Source organism: Mirounga angustirostris, unplaced genomic scaffold (genome assembly GCF_029215605.1).
Source record: "Mirounga angustirostris isolate CCGP_5_RB_7025 unplaced genomic scaffold, mMirAng1.0.hap1 SCAF_4, whole genome shotgun sequence".
NCBI lineage: Eukaryota > Metazoa > Chordata > Mammalia > Carnivora > Phocidae > Mirounga > Mirounga angustirostris.
In genome coordinates, this window is record NW_026991712.1 from 28709566 (window position 1) to 28730452 (window position 20887).

Sequence of the window (20887 nt, forward strand, 5' to 3'; positions counted from 1 at the left end):
TGGGTGCTAGCTGAACTACTGTGGTAATCATTTCACAATATATGTAAATCAAGCCATCATGTTATATGACTTAAACTCATACAGTGATGTATGTCAGTATAAAACTGGAAAAAAAAAAAGAACTATAAGATCTATGTGCCTGGAGTACATAGAGCAAGGGGGAAGAAAACGACATAAAATTAAAGCTACAGGGAAAACAGCTAAATTAATAATGGAATTTTCTGGAGGACAGAAGAATAAAAAAAGAGAGAAAGAAATTTGAAGAAGCGTACCTTAGGAAATATAAACCTTAGGAAATATAAACCTTAAATATAAACCTTAGGAAAAAGGTAATTCATACATGCTCACATGAAACTGAAGAGGAGCCAAGGTAAAGAGGAAATGTTAATTTTAAAAAAAGGGATGAAGCTGCAGGGGAGATCTAAGAGAATGCAAAAAAAGGAAATAGAGTCAGGCATTTCCGAGAATTATGAAGAATGGTGATAAACATTTACCAATGTAAGTTCCAGTCGTCTTACAAATCATAGAACCCATGTCTCCATTTGGATGATCTAATTTTAGACCATACCTAATAAAATATATATGTTAATTTCAAAGTTTATATTGACACTCAAGTTCTAAAATAATATGTTTCCCCTTCTTAAGTATCTGTATAATAAAGATGCATTTATTGTCAGATAAATAAATAAATAAAATACTGTGTTTCCCTTAAAAGTACTTTATGTACTTTGAATATGTATCAGGCTAGAAACTATCTCTTTAACAAAAATTTCTGTGAAATGAAAATATTTCCCAGCCTGGGTTGAAGATACTTGCCGAAAGCTTCCTTTTACAATTAAATATTTTGTAGTTAATTTGGCTATCCCCATTGATATTCCTCTTAAATATTTTTAAATATTACCAACTGAAACAACTATTTGATAAAAATGTTTCTCAAAACATCTTAAAACATAATAATCTAAACAATAGTTCATTTTGTTCATATCAATAGTTCATATCATCTCGACTGGAGACAATAGGGGTTATCAGGTTACATCTAACTATATAAATGATTGTTAATTTACTATATAAAACATTATAATTTATACTGTATTTTAAGGGATTCAGCTATACAGTATTGCTAGATATTATTACTTAAACTGGTATGTTTATATCTACTGTTTACTTTCCAAAGAAAATTATTTGAATAACTTACAAATTATCAGATTGTGGTATGAGAAGCTCACAGGGCATTCCTCCAATATAAACTCTGTATAAATATTTTATTGGAAAAGATCAAGTTATATTTAGTAAATCATTTCAAAATGCTCTCCTCCCACCAAGCTCACTAACACCTTATATTTTTCTCTCAATCACTTATTATTATCCATCACACATTCGTTCAACAAACATCTGTTTTATTACCTATTATGTTGCAGAGTCTCTGCTGTAGACACTGGCACACATCAGGGAACAAAACAAAAATCCTGCCCTTGTGGGACTGACATTCTAACTGGGGGAGACCTGATAATAGACATGATAATTATAGGATACTTGGTGTGTTAAAAAGTGATAACACTACAGGAATAGAAAATGTGGAAACAGATAATGGGGACCCTTCCACCTGCAGTTCAATTAATTCAAATACAAAACAGAATTTTATGTTTTGTAACATACAGTAAGTTTCAAACTATAGGTAGGAATTAAAGGAGGGCCACAGCCAAAGCCCCACAAGTAATCAGGATGAAGAGAACAACTAACATCCTCAGTGCCATTGAAATGGAAATCCCAAACTGAGAAGAGGCAGGGTCGGGCTGAAGGGAAACCTTGGTCTGCATTTTCCCAGCTGACCAGGTTGACTACTGCTTTAAGGATGTTAGAACCTGATGCTATTGGAGGCTTGCAGGCGGGACCCACAGGTATTGTATTCTTGGCCACACTCAGAATAAACCACCCAGCTTCTGTGCCAACAAATCCCAGATTCAAAGTAACTGCAGATACAAACCTGAACTCTTAAAGTAAGGACTTCCATTTGCAGAGAACTTTAAACTTTTTAATAAACGTGTACACACAAATCCTTTCATTTATCATTACATTAGGTTTGTAATACAAGTACAATACTGTACCCATTGTAGAGATTTATGGATACATATTCTCCTTCTAAACTCCCGCTTTCTTGTGTCTAAATAATTTTAGCAGCTAACAATGGCACTTACCATGTTTAATCCTCACAACCATCTTACCCTTCCATTTTATAGATGAAAAACCTGAGTCAGGAAGGTTAAATAGCTTGCTCAAGCCTACAGCCAGTAAGGAATAGAGCAGGAATTCAAACCCAGGCAGTTGGGCTCCAGCAGGTGCTATTACCCACGCTCCATAATCCCCACAGTGGTCTGGGTTTGCCTATCAATGGCAATACTACACTATTTGGCCATATGTATATTTTTTTTTTCTAAGTTTTTCTCATCTTATCTTTTAGACCAAAATCTCCTTAGCGGGCACCAAGCCCTTTTTGCATGTCCTTTATAATTTGTACCTAGTCTGAATTTGGAGATTAGGCTGAATTGAAAGATTTGTGAGAAACAGAAGCAGCTTGAACACTCTGGGGTCCTACTTCCTGCCCAGTACATGGCCCATTGCTCCCTGCTAACGGGATTCAGGCACAGTGAAATGTAGAAATGGGATAGACACAATTCTAAGGCCTTCGCCTCTCACATTAATAGGTGTGTGAAAGTTTTTCTGTGTTTATATACAGTATCTCAGGGTTTCAGAGTACATGGGCTTGGTAGCCTGATCTCTGAGGTCCCTGCTGACTGCAATTCTGTGATTCCATGAAATAGTTTCTATCCATTCCTTTGTATTGAACAGAAGTAAATTTCAGTTACAGTGGGGGGTGGGGAAGGAACCTCCTTAAAGATTAAGCTTTCTATTTCTTAGAATTATTATAGCAAAGGATGATTTAGAAAACCCCATCTAAGAATTGGAATATAAACCATTCATAACATTCAACTATATAGAAGCAAACAAAATATTTATGCTAACATTTGTTTCTCTATTTAGTACTTACTACATGTAGGGAACCAGTATGAACATTTCCAGAATATTATAGATGCATACAAATGTGATTTGAGTTCTACCTCATAGAATGCCACCTAAATTACCTTTATTTCATTTAGTAAAACCTTTCAAATTACTTGTTTTATAAAACTATATACACGTATGTGTGTATATATACATATCACCTTTTTAATATTTAAAAAAATTCTCTAATTGCTGTATGAATTGTTATCTAATTTATCTATTTATCCATTTTACACCGGTATTTAATAAGCATGGAGCCTTTTGAAAGCTGATTCTGAACTTCCTTCTGTGGGGAATGAACAGGGCTGTCAGTAAAGGCAGCACTAAGAAAACCACACCCATGCTACAGAAAGATTAGTGACAAAGCTAGCTTCCAATGCAAAATGTGGACAATTATTTTTTGATATTAGGTAACTAGCCAATGTTACCATCTGGTCCATAGCTGGTAAATGGAGGAACCAGCATTCAAACCCGAGGCTGTTAATAAGTTATTGACCATTTTTTTAGTTTCAGCCCTCTCCCATACACCACTACAGTAGAAGAAAAAAGGCCAAACTGCATGTCAGGAGACTCCAGTTCTTGGATCTTGACTAAGCTATGGACCTCCAGGCTACACAGTTACATATATATGCAAAATGAGGCATATATATATTATTACTGAATAATATAAAGTTCTATGACTAACTCATTTACTATTGGGCTTGCTTCCATGTGCCTTCTATTAATCAAATCTATCACAAAGGGTGCCTGGGTGGCTCAGTCATTAAGTGTCTGCCTTCGGGGTGCCTGGGTGGCTCAGTTGGTTAAGCGACTGCCTTCGGCTCAGGTCATGATCTGGAGTCCCAGGATCGAGTCCCGCACCGGGCTCCCTGCTCAGCAGGGAGTCTGCTTCTCCCTCTGACCCTCTCCCCTCTCATGCTCTCTATCTCATTCTCTCTCTCAAATAAATAAATAAAATCTTTAAAAAAAAAAAAAAAGTGTCTGCCTTCGGTTCAGGTCATGATCCCAGGGTCCTGGGATCGAGACCCATATCGGCCTCCCTGCACAGTGGGGAGTCTTCTTCTCCCACTCCCCCTGCTTGTGTTCCCTCTCTTGCTGTGTCTCTCTCTGTCAAATAAATAAATAAAATCTTAAAAAATAATAATAATAAAATAAAATCTATCACAGAAAATGAAAGAATTATGTCAGACCAAAAAAGAAAGACATATTGGCCACTGCTTCCATGTCAATGAATCATCCAACAGTCTCCTTTTCTTCCTATAATATGGCTGAAAATATGCTGGTTAATCCCCTCACACTGTAGTGCTTTTTAATATCATTGAGCCCATTATTTTTGGAATACCATATCCCACCTGAGTGATAAGAATACGTTTCCAGATCGAAAATTTACCTCAAAATCCTAACATTTTTCCCATTTGAGCTTAATGCAGTGTTACTTCCATAGACATCAGTGAAGATTCTGCCTTGGATAGTTATTAGTGTGCCTACAACAAACAAACAAAAAATTCTGTGTAAGATTACCTACCCACACACCCATACACTTAATACCAAAACATTAGAGGTATTCCTAATGAAACCAGGACCTGGACATTTATATCCCATGTTCATGACTATTGTTTAACACTGTTCTGAAAGTTCTAACAAATACAATAAAACATGAGTGAGTATGTATAGTATTAAATCAATATTTATAAGTATTTGTAAATTAAAGAAGTTTTTTATGGAAAACAATGAATTATTCAATAAATATTGCCTGGGTCATGAATGATCTATTTGAAAAAATAAATAAGCTCCGACTTGACTTTATGCCAAAAAAGTAAATAAATCCTAGGAGAAATAAAAATTAAATATAAAAATAAAACCATAAAAACTCTTGAAAATAAGTATAAATTTATATAATACTTATATAATTGGGGTGGTATGGCCTTCTACAGCATAAAAATGAAGGAAGAAATAACAATAATTAAAATCTATAGATCGAATTTAAAAAATTAAAAATGTCCAAATGACAGGAAAAACCATTAATAAAATTTAAAAGCAAATGGTAAATTAAAAAATATTTCCCATGTATATGATATATAAATAGTTAATATCCTTAAAATATAAAGAATTCTTATAACTTAATATGGAAAAAAATTGACTAGCATTAAATTAAACCAGGAGATGAATAAGTAATTTATAAAAGAAGAAATACAAAGGGCCAATAAATATACATAAATAAGTAAATTTAATTGCATAAATCAAGAATTGGAAAAATTAGAAATAAGCTACTATATTTTTCATATAAATACTTGAAAAAATTAGTTCCTAAAATTGTCAAGATTATAGAAAAGGGCATTCTCACATATTCCTTTTGGGATTATAAACTGGTATAATTATAACTGTAATGAAGTGGAAGCCAGTTGAATGTCCAATAGGGGGATAGTAAAATACTTTATAGCAGATTCAGATATAATCACTGAAAATCATTTTTTGAAATAATATTGGGAGTTATTGTATAATCAGAAATATATTACTTATAAATTATCAGATATAATAATTTTATATACTAAAAATTAAATTAATGACCAGAAACCAAAAAAGATATTATATCAGCTGTCATATAACAGACCTGGAGTCCCAGATAAAGGTGTGATGCTCTTTATCGTTGGGGTTCTGAAACTTTTTGCCTGTAAAATAATACTGTCAATAAGCTAGTATCTCTGCTTCTTACATGATTTACATTTAAATAATCCTACAATATGACTGTCAAAATACCTCTTTTTACATATAAAAAATAAAGTTTAGAATATTATTATTCTGCTTATTCAAGATCTTTTCCTTACCCACTAAAAATTCTCTTTCATTTCAATGTTTTTAGTTTGGAATTTTAATATTTAATCTTCCTTTGTTATCAGGGTAAGTCAAACCCTAGTAATAAGGCTCTCTCGTAACAACTTTTAGGAATTTGGGGGAATAAAATTACAGAAAGTCTTCTTTTATTTAAACCTATGGAGAAGAAATAACAAAGCACATTGCAAAACAGAAGCAAAACCTGGAAAAAGTCCATCAGAGTAAGCTTTAGTAATGAAGCTAATGATAATTTTCTAGAGCAATGCAAGTATAATTCTTAAGAATTGTGACATCAAATAGGAATGGGGAGAGAGGAGAATCCCAGGGAGCCCACAAGGGTGATGGAAACTCTAATACTTTTGATAGACAGACATAATTTTAAAAAATACATGGGATGGTCCTTAGAAGAAATGTATTATTGTAAATATCTACATATAGGGTAACTAAATTTTGAATGACTTCTATGCTATGTGCAATCATATTTTATCTCATTGCATTAGAAATTATAAAAAAAAGAAAAATAGTTATGATCTTATTGAAAATGAAGAAAAGGAAAATCAAACTCAGAGTAGAAATGGAGAAAGAGAAAAAATAGTGTGAACAAGAAAAAAATTTAATGTATAAAATTTAATTCATTAATAAAATTAATTTAAAGAGGGAAACAAGAAATGATAAAAGGGATTCCACTACCATAGAAAATAATTAAAACTGAATGAAGTTATCCTTCGCTACATGCTAGTGTATTTTTAGTGTGGAAATAGATAACAATCTATAAAATTAAAAAATAAAAGCCCAATTCAGCAAGAAAGCAAGCACAAGATTGATCATCCAAAAGTAAAAGAGGAGATTCCCATATACATTGAAGGTGCATTCCCAGCTGTTGATGCGACCTCTGCAGGTATTACTTTCTGTAATAGGAACCCCATCCACACTGACTCTAACAGTGTAGGAATCTTCTGGCATTGCTCTGCAAAGCAAATGGAGAACATGTAAGGAATGCAATGACCCTTTTATTTAATGTATATTATTAAGGAAAAATACTGCCCCAGACTACAAGTCACTTTTGAAAAAAAAAAGTGTCTAAAATTCTAATTGATGTACAGCTAAATTCCATTCTATATTATTAGAATTCTAAATTATTAGAATTCCATTCTAGATTATGGAGGATCTCCCTCTTGAACTCTGTACTGCAGATTCTAACATCATGGACCTCAGGCAAATGCTTATTCTAAGTGCACTGGTGCTTACTGAAAAGGACAACAAATGCAATAACAAACGTAGGAATAACCATTTAAAACAATAATACATCACCTTGGTACAGTTATGTTATGCTTTTTTTTTTTTTTTTTAAAGTTCTGATCAAATTTCTCTCTAAGAAAGCTTTTGCTGCTGAAAAACAGCCAACAAGCTTGATAAAGATGAAATCCTCTGGAAAATGCGCCACCTGTTTTATTATTAAAAGTTGCCATTTTGGGGCACCTGGGTGGCTCAGTCAGTTAAGCGACTGCCTTCGGCTCAGGTCATGATCCTGGACTCCAGGATCGAGTCCCATATCAGGCTCCCTGCTCTGCGGGGAGTCTGCTTCTCCCTCTGACACTCCCCCCTCTCATGCTCTCTCTCTCTCTCGTTCTCTCTAATAAATAAAATAAAATATTTTTAAAAAAAAGGCCTCCAAGGGCTCAAAGATATAATTTCTTAAAAAATAAATAAATAAATAAAATAAAAGTTGCCATTTAAAATGATTAATTTTTCCTGTAAGTTGTTAATAACAAACATCATTTTGGACTGATGGTAAAGAACTTGAAATGTCACTATACAAAATGATCATCTTTAATCTTAATGACTATGTCAAGATTTTGAATGAAATTAATCAAACTGGACAGGAAAGCATAATTTTGATATTTTGAGGAGCATCATTACAATTTAATAGTAGCCATTTATCTTCTGAAATAGATCAATAATGATAAGATAATAGCTCCAATAACCTGGGGGAGGATATAGAGTTTATTTTATTGTGCCAATATGTGGAAAGAACATTACAACTGAATATAATAAAGCTATAAAATAGTCTAAACATCATGAAATAAAAAACAGCTGATCTTCAGAAAATATTATAATGGCCAGAGTATATAAAAAACTATATAATACTAATATGTGTATGATAAAAATGCTCTTAATAAACATACTATAAAACATACCTAGTATAGCACGTAATTTGAGTTGAATGACTTGAATCTTTTTCTACATCACAAGAAATTGATCGGAAAGAAGAAACTAATTGCACACTGTTTCCCAACTCAGCATTATCAACTCCATAGTTAAACTGGTTTGCTTGAGCAAAACCTGGAAAAGTAAAAACACTGAATTATTACTGGAATTGTTTTCAAAGATCTCACAATTGTCATTCAGTATTGAATCATCAATAAATAATAAGAAATAGTACTGACATAAGCAGTTAACCTATTTTATATTTATCCTTATGATTGTAATCCTTTTTGGAAGCTTAAAAACTCACTTTCAACTCATTTCTTCACAAAAGTAATGCTTGAGCACCTATTACTTGCCAGGCGCAGAACTGAATAGCTTATATTCCAGTGGTAGGGTGTGGAGGCTGGAGAAAATAGACTCTCCCCGTCCTCCCCGTCAGATGCTATGTCTGCTGAGGATAACTACTATGTAAAAAAGGAGGCCCAATGGGATAGAAAGAGTAGATGAGGGGAACAGTATTTTATAAGGGATGGGATCTTTACCTTCAGTTCCTATAAAGGAAAATCTGAGGTGAGGACTTGTAAGCATATGATTTATTTGAGTAGTGACCCCTTTGGGAGAAAAGAGAATAAGACCTGAGGAAAGAAAACCTGGGCTGTGAGCACAGATGGAGCACAATCTTGCTGGAAACTCCCAAGGAAAATATGGGCTTCCTCTAGGAATCAAAGAATCAAACATCTCTTCATCAAATCCTGTCCCCATTAGTTGGGGGTTCTCCAGGTGAAATAGCTTCTCCTGCACTTTCAGGCTGCACATATGCCCATATGCCATAGGGGTTCCAATGTCCCATGTCACTGCATAGGTGAAGCCCTGTCTACTGGGACAGTAGACAGACGTGCTATGGGAACAGAAGGCAAGAGCTGCAAGCATAGACTGAGTCACAGTCTATGGGGGACTATCTGCCATGGCTGTGGCTAGAATTAGAGGTGAGAACAAGAGACTGTGAAGCTGAATATAAAAGGCATCTCTTACAGTTGACTCCTCACACCATATGGACATGCGCATGCCCCACATTTTAAATATAATCCAGTATCAAGTCTCCAAGGTGGTAACCAGCCAAAAGCTCTGCTAAAGATTTAATACAAGAGGGTTAGTGGGACAAGATACAACTGGTCCTGAGGCTATAATGAATATTCACCATACCCCCTCTTTACCACCCATTGTAGATTTCCTTACCCTTAACCAGCACTTAAGCTGATGGAGCAACACCAGCCTTCAACCTGAGGGTCTGAGCCCTTAGCTGCTTTACCCTTGTTAGGTTATGGTTGTTATAATTACCTATTCACAGTCATCTGGACATGGAAGCCAAGAGATACCCCCAGGAATAGCCTGAATTCCAGACATATTCTTCCCTATCTCCATTAGGTAAAGCAACCCTACCTCTTCATGATCATCAGAACTGATTATCTCTGGTAGGCTACTAATTATGTTTGATGAATTCAAACTGATCAGTTAGTGATGGTAGTTTCAGTTCAGTGGGAGCCCATATAGGGATCCCTGGCAAAAGCATTCTCTCACTGGAAACTCAGACCCAAATCCAGCAGAATCTAAAACTGCAAGGACAGAAAGCACAGATGCCATTTCCAGATCACTGGGAGTGATAATGACCGAGAGTAACCGTTCACTTCCAGCTCCATGTGTTCTGTCTATCAGGAAAGAATAGCATGTATCTGCCATGGGGTCAAGGCATATGGCATATGATGGAGGCCGGCATCCTATCCCGCAAGATGTTCCCAAGCTGGTATCTTAGGCTTGCCTTTTATAGACCATTCCCTCATTCTACTAGCCCACATGTTTCAGAGTGACACAGGTTTTGCGGTCATGTGCCCATAATCACAACTTTTTCACTATAAAATGTGTTCTTTGTTCTGAGGCACTATTTTATGGAGGCTCCCTGTGGCACCTCTGCTCCTGGGCCTGCTGTACAAGATTTGAGGGAGCCAAAGAGAGAAGCTCCTGGACGAGTCATTCAATCAACCTGGTTTTTCTGTTTCCTCTGTGGGGGATCCTCTCTTGTAGGAATTAACTTGAGACATAGATCTGCATGTTTTGTGCTCATACCACCTTCACGTGCCTCTTTCCAGGACTTTCTTGCTTCTCATCTCCGAACCCTATTCCTGGAATATAGGAGGCATGTGACATAAATGGTCAAGGAAACCTTCTGGAAGGAGTAAGCCAGGAGAATACCTATGGTGAGTGCATTTTAGATAGAGGAAACATGCTGTTCACAGGGCCCTGTGGTGGGAGCATGTTTCTGGATTCAAGAATTAGCAAGCATGGTTGAAGAAGTATGTGTGAGGAGAGTGGTAGGAGATGAGACCAGAAATTGAGGCATTCAGATTATTTTTCTGAGTGAGGAAGCGCTGGAGGCTTCACAACGGAGGCATGGCATGATATGACTTACACTTTCCAAGATTCCCTAGCTGCTGTTCTGAGAGTATAGACAAGGGGCAGCAGAGAAGATGCTGTTTCAGTGATTGGCATGGGGTCAAGAGAAGATTGAAGGATAATCAGTGAGGAGAACAAATACTGGTACCTTCTGGGGGAGTTTTATTATCAAGGGAAGCAGAGACATGGGTGGTAGTTAGAAGGGGGTGTGGAGCAAGAGGAAGCCTGATGATTTTGCTCTCGCCTTTTTTCAGGTTGGTGAAATAGCCTTATGTTTGCATGCTAATGGGTGTGTGCGATTCAACAGAACCAGAGAAATGGATGATGTGAAACAGAGGGAAAAAAATTATTTTTCAATTGATGAAGATTATTTTAATCTTACTATGAATACATGAAAATTCAAAACTAGATTTGGAAGTAGTTAAATATCCATTAAGTAATTTTATGCCACATAAAAGCATTTTATATTGCTGGAACAACATTCAACTTCAAAATAAACCCTAGAAATAAAACCTATGGTTAAGATTAATTGGATACTGGGGTGCCTGGGTGGCTCAGGTCATGATCCCAGCGTCCTGGGATCGAGCCCCGCATTGGGCTCCCTGCTCCGCGGGAAGCCTGCTTCTCCCTCTCTCACTCCCCCTGCTTATGTTCCCTCTCTTGCTATGTCTCTCTCTCTCTGTGTCAAATGAATAAAATCTTAAAAAAAAAAAAAAAGATTAATTGGATACTGTTCCATTGAGTAAATCCTATAATTAAATATTCTCCTAATAAAAATGTTTAAAAGATAATAATATTCTAATATGCAGAGTAAATCTATGAAGTTGTCAATGTTATAATATTTTCTGGACTAAAGTTAAGTTAGTAAATAAACAAATTTTGCCTTGATCACTTCAAAATCTAAAATTCCTAAATTCTGAGTTGTAAAAGTATGTGTGTTTTTAAATGTTACTTTTCTCTAAATATCGCAAGTGCTTACCATTAAAACACCACTATTGCCAAATTGATGACTAACAATATTTTGAAATTACAAAAACTTTTTCCTTTGCATCCATGTCATTAATGTAAATTTATAAGCTATTTGAATTTCAGAACTTAATTATCTACAGTGCATATTGTTCCACAGTACAATAATAAACTTAAAATTAGTAAGCCAGGAAAGATGTAGCTTTAACTCTAAATTCTATGTATATATATTACTTATGTTAGAAAAAATAAATAAATATTAGGTATTGACTTTCAATTGTCAAGAAGTTTTGCAGTATGTTTCAGAAAAAAATCACTACTACCTTATGTGCTCACATTAAATAACCTTTAATAGTTAAAGTGGCTGAATTGTTGTGTGATTGCTTTTTAATTATTGAACATTTTCAGCATTCTAAAAAGGTCCATTAAAAACATAAATATTGCCTAGTTTAAGGACTTCACTGTGCCAGATGTTCATCAAATGCCAAAGCCCCTAAAACTCTAGCTCTAGTAAAGCTGCTTGTTTGGGATGGTGCTCTTTAAAGGAACCCTAATGTCCTGGATTCGAATCCCACTCTGGCATGTCCTTATTGTATGACTTTGGGCCTTCAAATTTTAGATATGAACTCTCTCATTCTTAGTCCTCTCATCAGAGAAATGACTAGGGGCACCTGGGTGGCTCAGTCGGTTGAGCGTCTGCCTTCAGCTCAGGTCATCCCAGGGTCCTGGGATAGAGTCCTTGCTCAGCAGGGAGTCTGCTTCTCTCTCTGGCACTCCCCCTGCTTGTGCTCTCTCTCACTCTCTCTCTCTCAAATAAATAAATAAAATATTTAAAAAAAAAGAAAATGACCATAATCACCTACTTATTGGATTGTTAGGAAGACAAAATGAGGATTATTATATTGCATAACATGGTGCTTGGCTCATATGTTAAGAGCTCGGTTGATATTTGCTCTTATTATCGGTCATAAAAATCCTGAAATTTAAGTTCAGTGTTAACATCCCTTTTGATAAATAACACAGAAATAAATGGGTGGCTAGGACTCGAATCCAGGTTGTAGATGTCAACCTGGCACCTATGATAATTCGGAGAAAAACAATATTTAAAAACATACATTATAAAGCTATTAGCCATTACCATATGTAACTCCCTCCAGGCCCTATGTTCTTAGCTCTTCTCCTATCCTTTTTAGGTAGAAAAAGTAAGCAGAAACTCAACAAAAGGTAGGGATTTTAATAAACACCACTTCTTCCTCTAAGCTCAAACCATAACCAAACAGAACTCATCCAATATAGGCTAAAGTACAAATATAAGCATCAATTTAACATGTGAAAGATATTTGCATTGAATCTGAAGTTTTGATTCTAGGACAGCAGTTACTGCTAAAATGGAATTTTGAAAAGATACAGGAAAACACAGAGAAGCAAGTTACTTGTAAACCTGCTCTTTCCTTTTGCCAACTTCTGCTTATCTTTGGTGTTCATGTTGAGTTTGAAATACACAGAAGGGCTGTTGGCAACTAACTAAAGTATGGAAAGTTTTACTTGTGGGATGGCTCAGGATGTGATACATGTATTTATTTCCCTCTTAGGCACATGTCACAAAATTGGTACAGCAACACAGATCTGTTCTTCAGCATTCCTGAGACAAATACAATTGTAAAAAACAAAACCAACAGAAGATGATACTGTTTTTTGCTTAGGAGTTGTTTTAATGTCATATATATATTTAAATGTCACATACATATATTTAATGTCATATATGTTTTTTACATCATATTTATGTCATATATATAGACCTATCTCCCAGAAGTAAAAACATGAGCCAAATCATTAAGATTTGTAAATATTCTCATTACAATATTGCTTAAAAAAACTATAGAAATATTTCTAATTTTTTAGCTAATTCCAAAGAGTTAAAAAGCAATACAAAGGAATCATCTCTAAAAAGAAGTCCAATAAAAAAGTATAATTCTAAATTAAAAATTGGGTATAAAGAAGATACCTCTGGAAGTACTCCAAAGCACAAAGATTACAGGAAGGGTTGGGTGTACCCTGGATACAGAAAAGGTTGAGGCTTCAGATGGAAATTCCTGGCATGTTGATGTATTTTTTCTTTTGCAGAAACACTGGAGACAAGACTTGCCAGACACACAAACCTGGTTCTTCTGATAGCAGCCTGAGCTGGTATCATGGAAAATGCTGTGTCATTGAAGCCAGCAGTTGCCACGTACCATGCAGGCTGTTTGGATTTCTCTAGTTAAAAAAATGCAGGGGTGAGAGAGTATAAACCTACTCAAAAAGCTGTAACATTAAAAACAATGAGAAAGAAAAGAACAGCGTGATGAAGGACGATTCCTAAAGAATGAAACCAAACCTATAACATAAATACAAAAAAATGATAAAAAATAAAACAAAATGATAAAAATAAAGTAGCTCTAATTTATGGAACAGATAATATCTATGGGTACCTTAGATACATCATCCTTTTCAATAGTCACAATAGCCCCAACAGGTAGGAATTAATATCCCTCTTTACTGATGAGGAAGCCGAGGCTTAGGGGAGTCACCTGCCCCAGTCACAGAGTTGGAAGGGCAAGGATGGAACTAAAAACCAGTCAGACTGGACCAAAGTCCCTGTGTTTTCCATAACATTATAAAAAATATATCATTCAACACTTCAGTTAGATAAAAACATGCAATAGTGAAATATCTAGAAAAAAAAAACTAAAAGTAAAATACTACTCCTTCCATCTTACTGATTTTTTTTTAAGTAAAGGGAACTATTAGAAAGACAGTTGAGAAATACAGGTATAAAGTTAGAAACACTCCAGAACTAATAATCAAAATGATAACACTCCTCATTAAATCAGTCCTCTTAGATGGAGACACAATCATTTCCATGATCGTGGAAATAAAGTGCTCAAAACACTTTAACTTGGGGATCATAATTGTAAAATTATGGCTTTGGCTCCTGAAGCACAGCCTTTAAAACAAAGTGATGCAGTAGCAAATTTTTGCCTGTAAAAGTGAATATGATATGTTGGAAATGGCCAAAAGTCACGTGGATACACCAAAATACTAACAGATCTTTCCAGAGGGTGGAATCTCAGAGAACTCACTTTCTAAGTCAAACATTTCTAGAACATTTAATTTTTACATCATGACTTTTACAAAAATAAAACATTTTTTATAGTCATATGGGACCACTATTTAAGTAATCATCTGGTAGTTACAATTCCATTTAGAAAATTTTCTTGAGTGATTAATAAATTAGCTCTGCATGCAATTCTAAACATGAAGTGTGGGTCCGAGACAGCACTGATGTATTATGTGAATGTAGTTCCTCCAAATAAATTTTGTTCAAGTAGCACATTCATGTAGCTTTGGAGGTCTGGTGTGTTTTGTAAATTAATTACATTGCTCTATACACATTCTGTAAATATCATGGGCCCTGAAAACCTATATAAAATAGTATTTAGACTCAGCCTCTGAAAAAGACATATGCTAACACATTCTTAGTCACCTACAATGTGTGGTTAAGGCAAGAAGAGGGAAGACAAATCAGGCTGGGGATATGCACATATCTGCCATTCCAATAGGATTTAACTGTTGTATGATTCTCTGTCAAGAGCATTCAGAAATTGAGACAGATAGGAACACTAGAAATTCACCACGACACCAGTGACAAGGATATATTGTGACTCAGAAAGTCCATGAAAGAGCAAAGGTTAGAGCTAAATTCATAAAGATGTTCTTCCAAAATGCCTTGAGAATAGAATGCTTTGTTTTGTATTTATAACTAAGGGCCATCTGGGTCTATGTACTTAAACTCCATGGGTCCTGGATCAGAAAGAGTTTAGGTCTCCAGGCAGAAATAAACAGCTGAGTGGTTGTATTGTTTTGTTTTCTTTTAATCTGGGCCTTTTTCTCAAGGCTTTTAAATCTCTGTTAAAAACCTAATAGCTTTCAAGCACACTATCTTAACAGCAATTCACAATATAAGGAAACTATGGATAAAGACACTTTTAAAATAGTCTTTAACAAATACATTGCCTTTGGGTGTTTAGACAATGACAAAGACAACCAAACTTCAATCCAAAATATATTCTTCACAATTTAGAGGCATAAACCATTTTAAGTGTATCACTGTGAGATTGCATTCAGCAGAAATGTTATTTGGAAGTATTGAAAGACATTTCAATATATCTGACAGAATACTTAAATATCTTGCTCTGTCGATTCTAACTCCAAAAACCTCATTTCTCTTTTGATTTTATAGACTAAATAATAGCTTTTTGTATTTAAATATTTTTCTTTCCTATCCTTCAAAAATTCATAAGCTGAATACTATTATTTAGATTGTGAAGACCTTAGGGCTAAAAGAACCACATATTTCTATTTAATCTTAGGAAGAGTTGCTCATTAAATAAATTCACTGCTTGCCTGCTATGTTTCCTCCCAAGACCAGGCAAGGAGAAAGAGTCATACATAACCCATGCTTTGATGAAGCATTTGATAAGGACTGTGTGGCAGGAGAAGGGATCCAAAGTTTTGTTTTCAATTGCCTTTCTGCCTTCATTAACATTCTATTTCTCCATCATTCCCTCTTTTTAAACATTCTACCTCCAAGGCCCCCCAAATGTTATATTTCATATAAAGATAAATTAAATGTTATTAGACCCATGAAGAACAAAGCAAATTATTGCAAATTTGGGTTAAAGACATTTCTTTCAATTCAGTCATTATAATCCAGATCTTGGGAGTTAAATTAAGCAAGTAATTATAATAAGAATTCAGATGGTAGAGACTCTTGGGGATTTTGTTAGCTGTCAAAGGGGTAGAGTTTTACTACTCTGGGCAAATGGAGAAATAACTCTTCTGGATTTTTTTTTAAACCATAAATGTCTAAATGTGAAATAGTCTTTAAGATACCTCAACGTTGACTCCCCCCCCCCAAAAAGGCAACTGTACCTTCTCCTTTGATAGTCAGCCTTGTCGCTCCATTTATGCTGCCATATTTAGGTATTATTTCTGTGACTTTGGGAATTATTTTAGAGCCATCTAAAAGATATTAAAACACAGTAAAGGTAAAAGCGTCAAGTACTTCAATTCAAGCAGCAAATTCGGTACCACATCTTAACCATGTTGTAAGAAAAACATCATGAAGGTTATAGGACTGAAAGTAAATACATCGTATTTTATTTGTGGTTCTACTACTAACCAGTGACTTGACAGGGAAATAAATCATAGCAAAGCACTACCTTAGGTGCCACAAAGGGCAGGAATAATCCATGATCATTTTCATCATTCTTACCTGTCATATTATAAAACATTTATTAAACCCTTAGTTTCATGTATTGCTCAACTAACTGCAGGTCTATAACTACAGTTAGCAGCCCACACAGCAGCAGACAATGCTGGAGAAATAAGTCATTCATTTTATAAGCACATAAGAAATGCAAAGAATAAATGAAAAGGAAGAGAATAGTCCAGGTACAAAAGCTAATGGTGTGTTTTAAGAAGAAATTGTTTTCTGTGACAGAGTAAGACTTCAGGAAAGATAATTTCTGGGATCTTTTTAGCCTCCTGATGATAGTAAGTTCTTACTCTAATGGTCACTAATTCATTCAACGAACGGTATATGGGTCCTGGGGATATAAAAATGTGTTAACACTCTCAACTTTCCAAAAGCTTAGCTTAGACTGTATGGAGTGACAAGAGAGCACAGAGGTCATGGGTGACCAAGAAAGGGCATTTCATCCACACTGCTTGGGTCCTACTAGCTTCTTCAAAGAAGGGGTGTCCCTGCTGCATCTTGGAGGGCAAATATGAATAGCTGGATTGGACCAACTATGGGAGAGAGAAAGAGTTCCAGAAAGAGGGAGGAGCCTATGCAAAACACAAGAGTGAGCAAGCTGCTTCTCTGACAACTCAAAGATACACAGTGGCTAAAAGGGTTTGTTTTCTGCTTCAGCTGTACAAATTTGGTAATTATTAGATTCAGTAACAATTCTCAAAGTAGGTGGAAAAATTGAAGTGGACACAAAAAGAAGCGCTATAGAAATGACTGTTTGAAATAGATGTATGAGAAAAGATTAAAAAATTATAATCATATAGTTCATTCCTGCCCGCAAAAAGCTTAGCATGGACTTCAAATATCTCTGTACTACGGGTCTGACTTTGCCAAGAGTTCCAAGGCTGATCCTGCTTCAGGGACATTTATAACTTCGAGCAGCCAAGAGCAGGAAACTCCAGCGAGGACTCTGGATCCTATCTCCAAGACCGTGCTGCTCTCCACCTATCTCAGGTTCATCCTCCCTTATCTCAACGGACAACTCCAATTTCTATCTTATCAGTCTCTTCTAACCCTCTCCTGGGTATTACTTTGAAGGCAGAGGGCAGCTGCCCCTTAAAGGGACTGACACCAGCCACAGACACCATTCCTGTCCTACTGGGGGACACTGTCCTCCCTTCGATGGGGTAAAGGCACCCAAGAAGAGAAGAGAGCGGACTCAGATTGTGTCCCCTACCTCCACCCCCAGCCAAGTTTGTGTCTTTTTCAATTGAGCCACTTGTGGGTGGGGGCAGTGAGGTTCCATAATTCAAGCAGTAACTCTTAACGACTTAAGAGCAATCCCTCTTCGCTTCTGTCTGTCTGTTAGGCCTGCCTTGCAGGTCCCGGGTCCCAGAGAGGTCCCCAGGATCGCCATGCAGCCGCACCCGCAGCCTTGGCGCAGGGCTGGTGCCAGGCAGTCAGTCCCTCCTCTCCCGCGGCCCCGGGAGCAGGGGTTGCGTCTGCACAGACTTCTGCTCGCCTCCCTGGCGCCCCGGATAAGTTACCTGCGCGGGGGTCTGCGGCGCACAGGAGCAGCCCCCAGAGGCCCCAGGTTCCCAAGAGCCACAGGTGTCCCATCGCCGCGTCAGTCGCGCAGAGTGTGCGCGCGCCGCTCGCTCGCAGCCTCCGCCAGCGCCGGGCTCTGCTCGCCGACCGCGACTGGCACGCGCGCCTGACTCTTCCAACGCGCGCGGGCGAACTCCGCCGCCCGCCGCCCGCCCCGCCCCGCCCCGCCCCGGGCGGTCCCGCGGCACCTCCGGGATTTGCACGCAGATACACTCCCCAGCGCTGGAGAACCGAACCGGCCCCGACCGGTCTGTGGTCATCAGATGGGCATGAGACCTCCACGCTCAAACCTGGGTCCTGACATCTCAAGGCTGTCCCCATAAGTGTAATGACTCCACTCCTTTTGGTAAGAGGGATCAGTGGGCAAGTTGTCCGTGAATCCCGTCCCCTCCCTTTTTTAAAAATTCTAGGCCGACATACTTTCATTTGCCTGCATGCTTTGGCTATTAACTGTCCCCAGGTGGACCTGCAAGTCCATCCAATACACAAACCCCACACATTTCCCCCCTTCACATTCATATAAATTAGGGCTGTTCCCTTAATTGACAATCATACTTATAGGTATTGATTTCTCTGCCTGTCCCAAACACCACGCCCAATGCTTTAGAGACTTCAACTCACAATAATCCTCAAAGGACTGTTACTATTACTACTAATTACGATTACTATTATTATCCCGTTGTTCCAAGCTGTAGCCCGAGGCACGGAACGTTTGAGTAACTTACCCACGGCCATATAACTAAGTGCAGAGTGAGGACTCAAGCAGTGACTCCAGAGACAGTGCTCTTACCCCTTCCATTGTCCCCAATTTAGCATACTTCTAGTGAGGGTTTGCAATGCTTAGGACATCCTTATACTAAAAATTATTCGCTATTTAAAATTCACATTTAACTCAGCATCTTGTATTTACCAAATCGGACTACTCTAGTTGGGAGGGAAGAGAGTATAAATAGAAGAGAGAACTCTACAATAATAAAATTAGGTCCTTGCTCTTCTAGAGTTGATATCTATTTCATTGGAGGTTAATTAGATTTGGTTAATTTCATTCATCTCATAATTTTCTGCAGATTGACTGCCCATGTCACCACCCTACCGAAAATAGTGCCTGCGAAGTACCACTGAACTTCTTACTCTTGGAACTCTGCAGCATGCGACACTGTTAACATCCTTCTTGAAATTCCATTCCTCTGAAGAGGCTTGGGTTTCTTCCTACCTCTCCAATCACTTCTATTTCATATTTTTCTCTTACATCTTCTTCCTGAAAATTGGTATTCCTGCAGGTTCTACTCACCCTTCCCTCCTCTATCTGGAAGTAGGTCAATTAGCAGAAAATCAGCTAGCTGAATGCCAATTTGCTGATTAACTATTTGCCAAATTTACTAAATTTAAAGACTGCAATGTTGTAGTGCAATAATTAGCAACTTTATCAAGAATTATTTAGCAGCATTAACAAAAATATTCACTCCAAGTTATTAGCTGTGAAATGTGTAGAAGTATGTATTTCAGTATCAAAAACCAAAATAAAATGTAATGTGGGAATAAAAATTGGAATTATTTGGTTAATTTTTATTTCTTTCTGATGCTTTCAAATTAGGATTAAATTAAGTTGCCCTAAATTAAATTTTGGATGATTTCATTAAAAAGTAATTTAAGGGCAATTTAATTCAAAATTCTGATTTTTTCAGATGCTTTTGAATTTATAAATTAAAACAGTATGAAGAATAGGTGAGATAATACTAAAATATTTTAAATGTTTTTAGTATTAAAAAGGTAGGAAATGTCATTCAAAGGTACTATGAAATAAATCAGAAGTAGGTGAAAAACTTTGTCCCATGTCATATACTGGAGTGGTTTCTAATCAGGAACCATTGAAATAGGCAGACTTTGCTGTCGAAGGAATCCATGTTATTTATAACAAAGAGGAAAACTGTTCTACATTTTGGATATATTAATAAGTGATTAGGAACCTTTTTATGTTGATTACTGTTTTGTCAAACCTTTAATATTTTTAAGATTCTTTTACCAAATCCTCAGAGTATATCAACCAGAAAATGTCATACAATATTTAGTATATAATATGGTTATTCCCACTCTGTCCTATTTCATCTTTCTACTTAATTCATACTAATGACATGGTCCCTTCCAGATTATAGTAGTCCCTTTCAGATATCTTTACTTACTTTATAGCTAGTCTTCTTATAACCAGTTAACTATATATGTAACTTATATATGTTTCATATAATATGCATATATAACTAGTTAACTCTATATGTATGAATAAATATATATATGTAAGTATGAAACAAGTATATATATATAAAATATACACATATCCATATATAATTCATAATCCAATTGTGACAGTCAGTATTAAAAATGTGTGTATAATTTTTCCATATATTTCACCAACTCATTCAAGCTGTTATGTTAAATTACATTCATTTAATTTGACAAATTTGTCAAATTGGT

At 36.3% G+C, this 20887-nt stretch overlaps 1 protein-coding gene across 1 annotated transcript in view; it reads right to left on the minus strand.

Annotated features, from left to right (window-relative positions):
• Window positions 1-18507, minus strand: part of PKHD1L1 (PKHD1 like 1) — a 151353-nt gene extending 132846 nt beyond the window's left edge. Inside the window, exons 1-8 of the mRNA XM_045896035.3 lie at window positions 18358-18507; window positions 16489-16578; window positions 8091-8235; window positions 6751-6859; window positions 5672-5729; window positions 4451-4544; window positions 1196-1249; window positions 495-568 (exon numbers count right to left, since the gene is read on the minus strand). Coding sequence (XP_045751991.1) covers window positions 495-568; window positions 1196-1249; window positions 4451-4544; window positions 5672-5729; window positions 6751-6859; window positions 8091-8235; window positions 16489-16578; window positions 18358-18430 — 697 coding nt within the window. The 5' untranslated portion in view covers window positions 18431-18507. The remainder of the gene's footprint in view (window positions 1-494; window positions 569-1195; window positions 1250-4450; window positions 4545-5671; window positions 5730-6750; window positions 6860-8090; window positions 8236-16488; window positions 16579-18357) is intronic.
• Between the last annotated feature and the right edge of the window lie 2380 nt (window positions 18508-20887).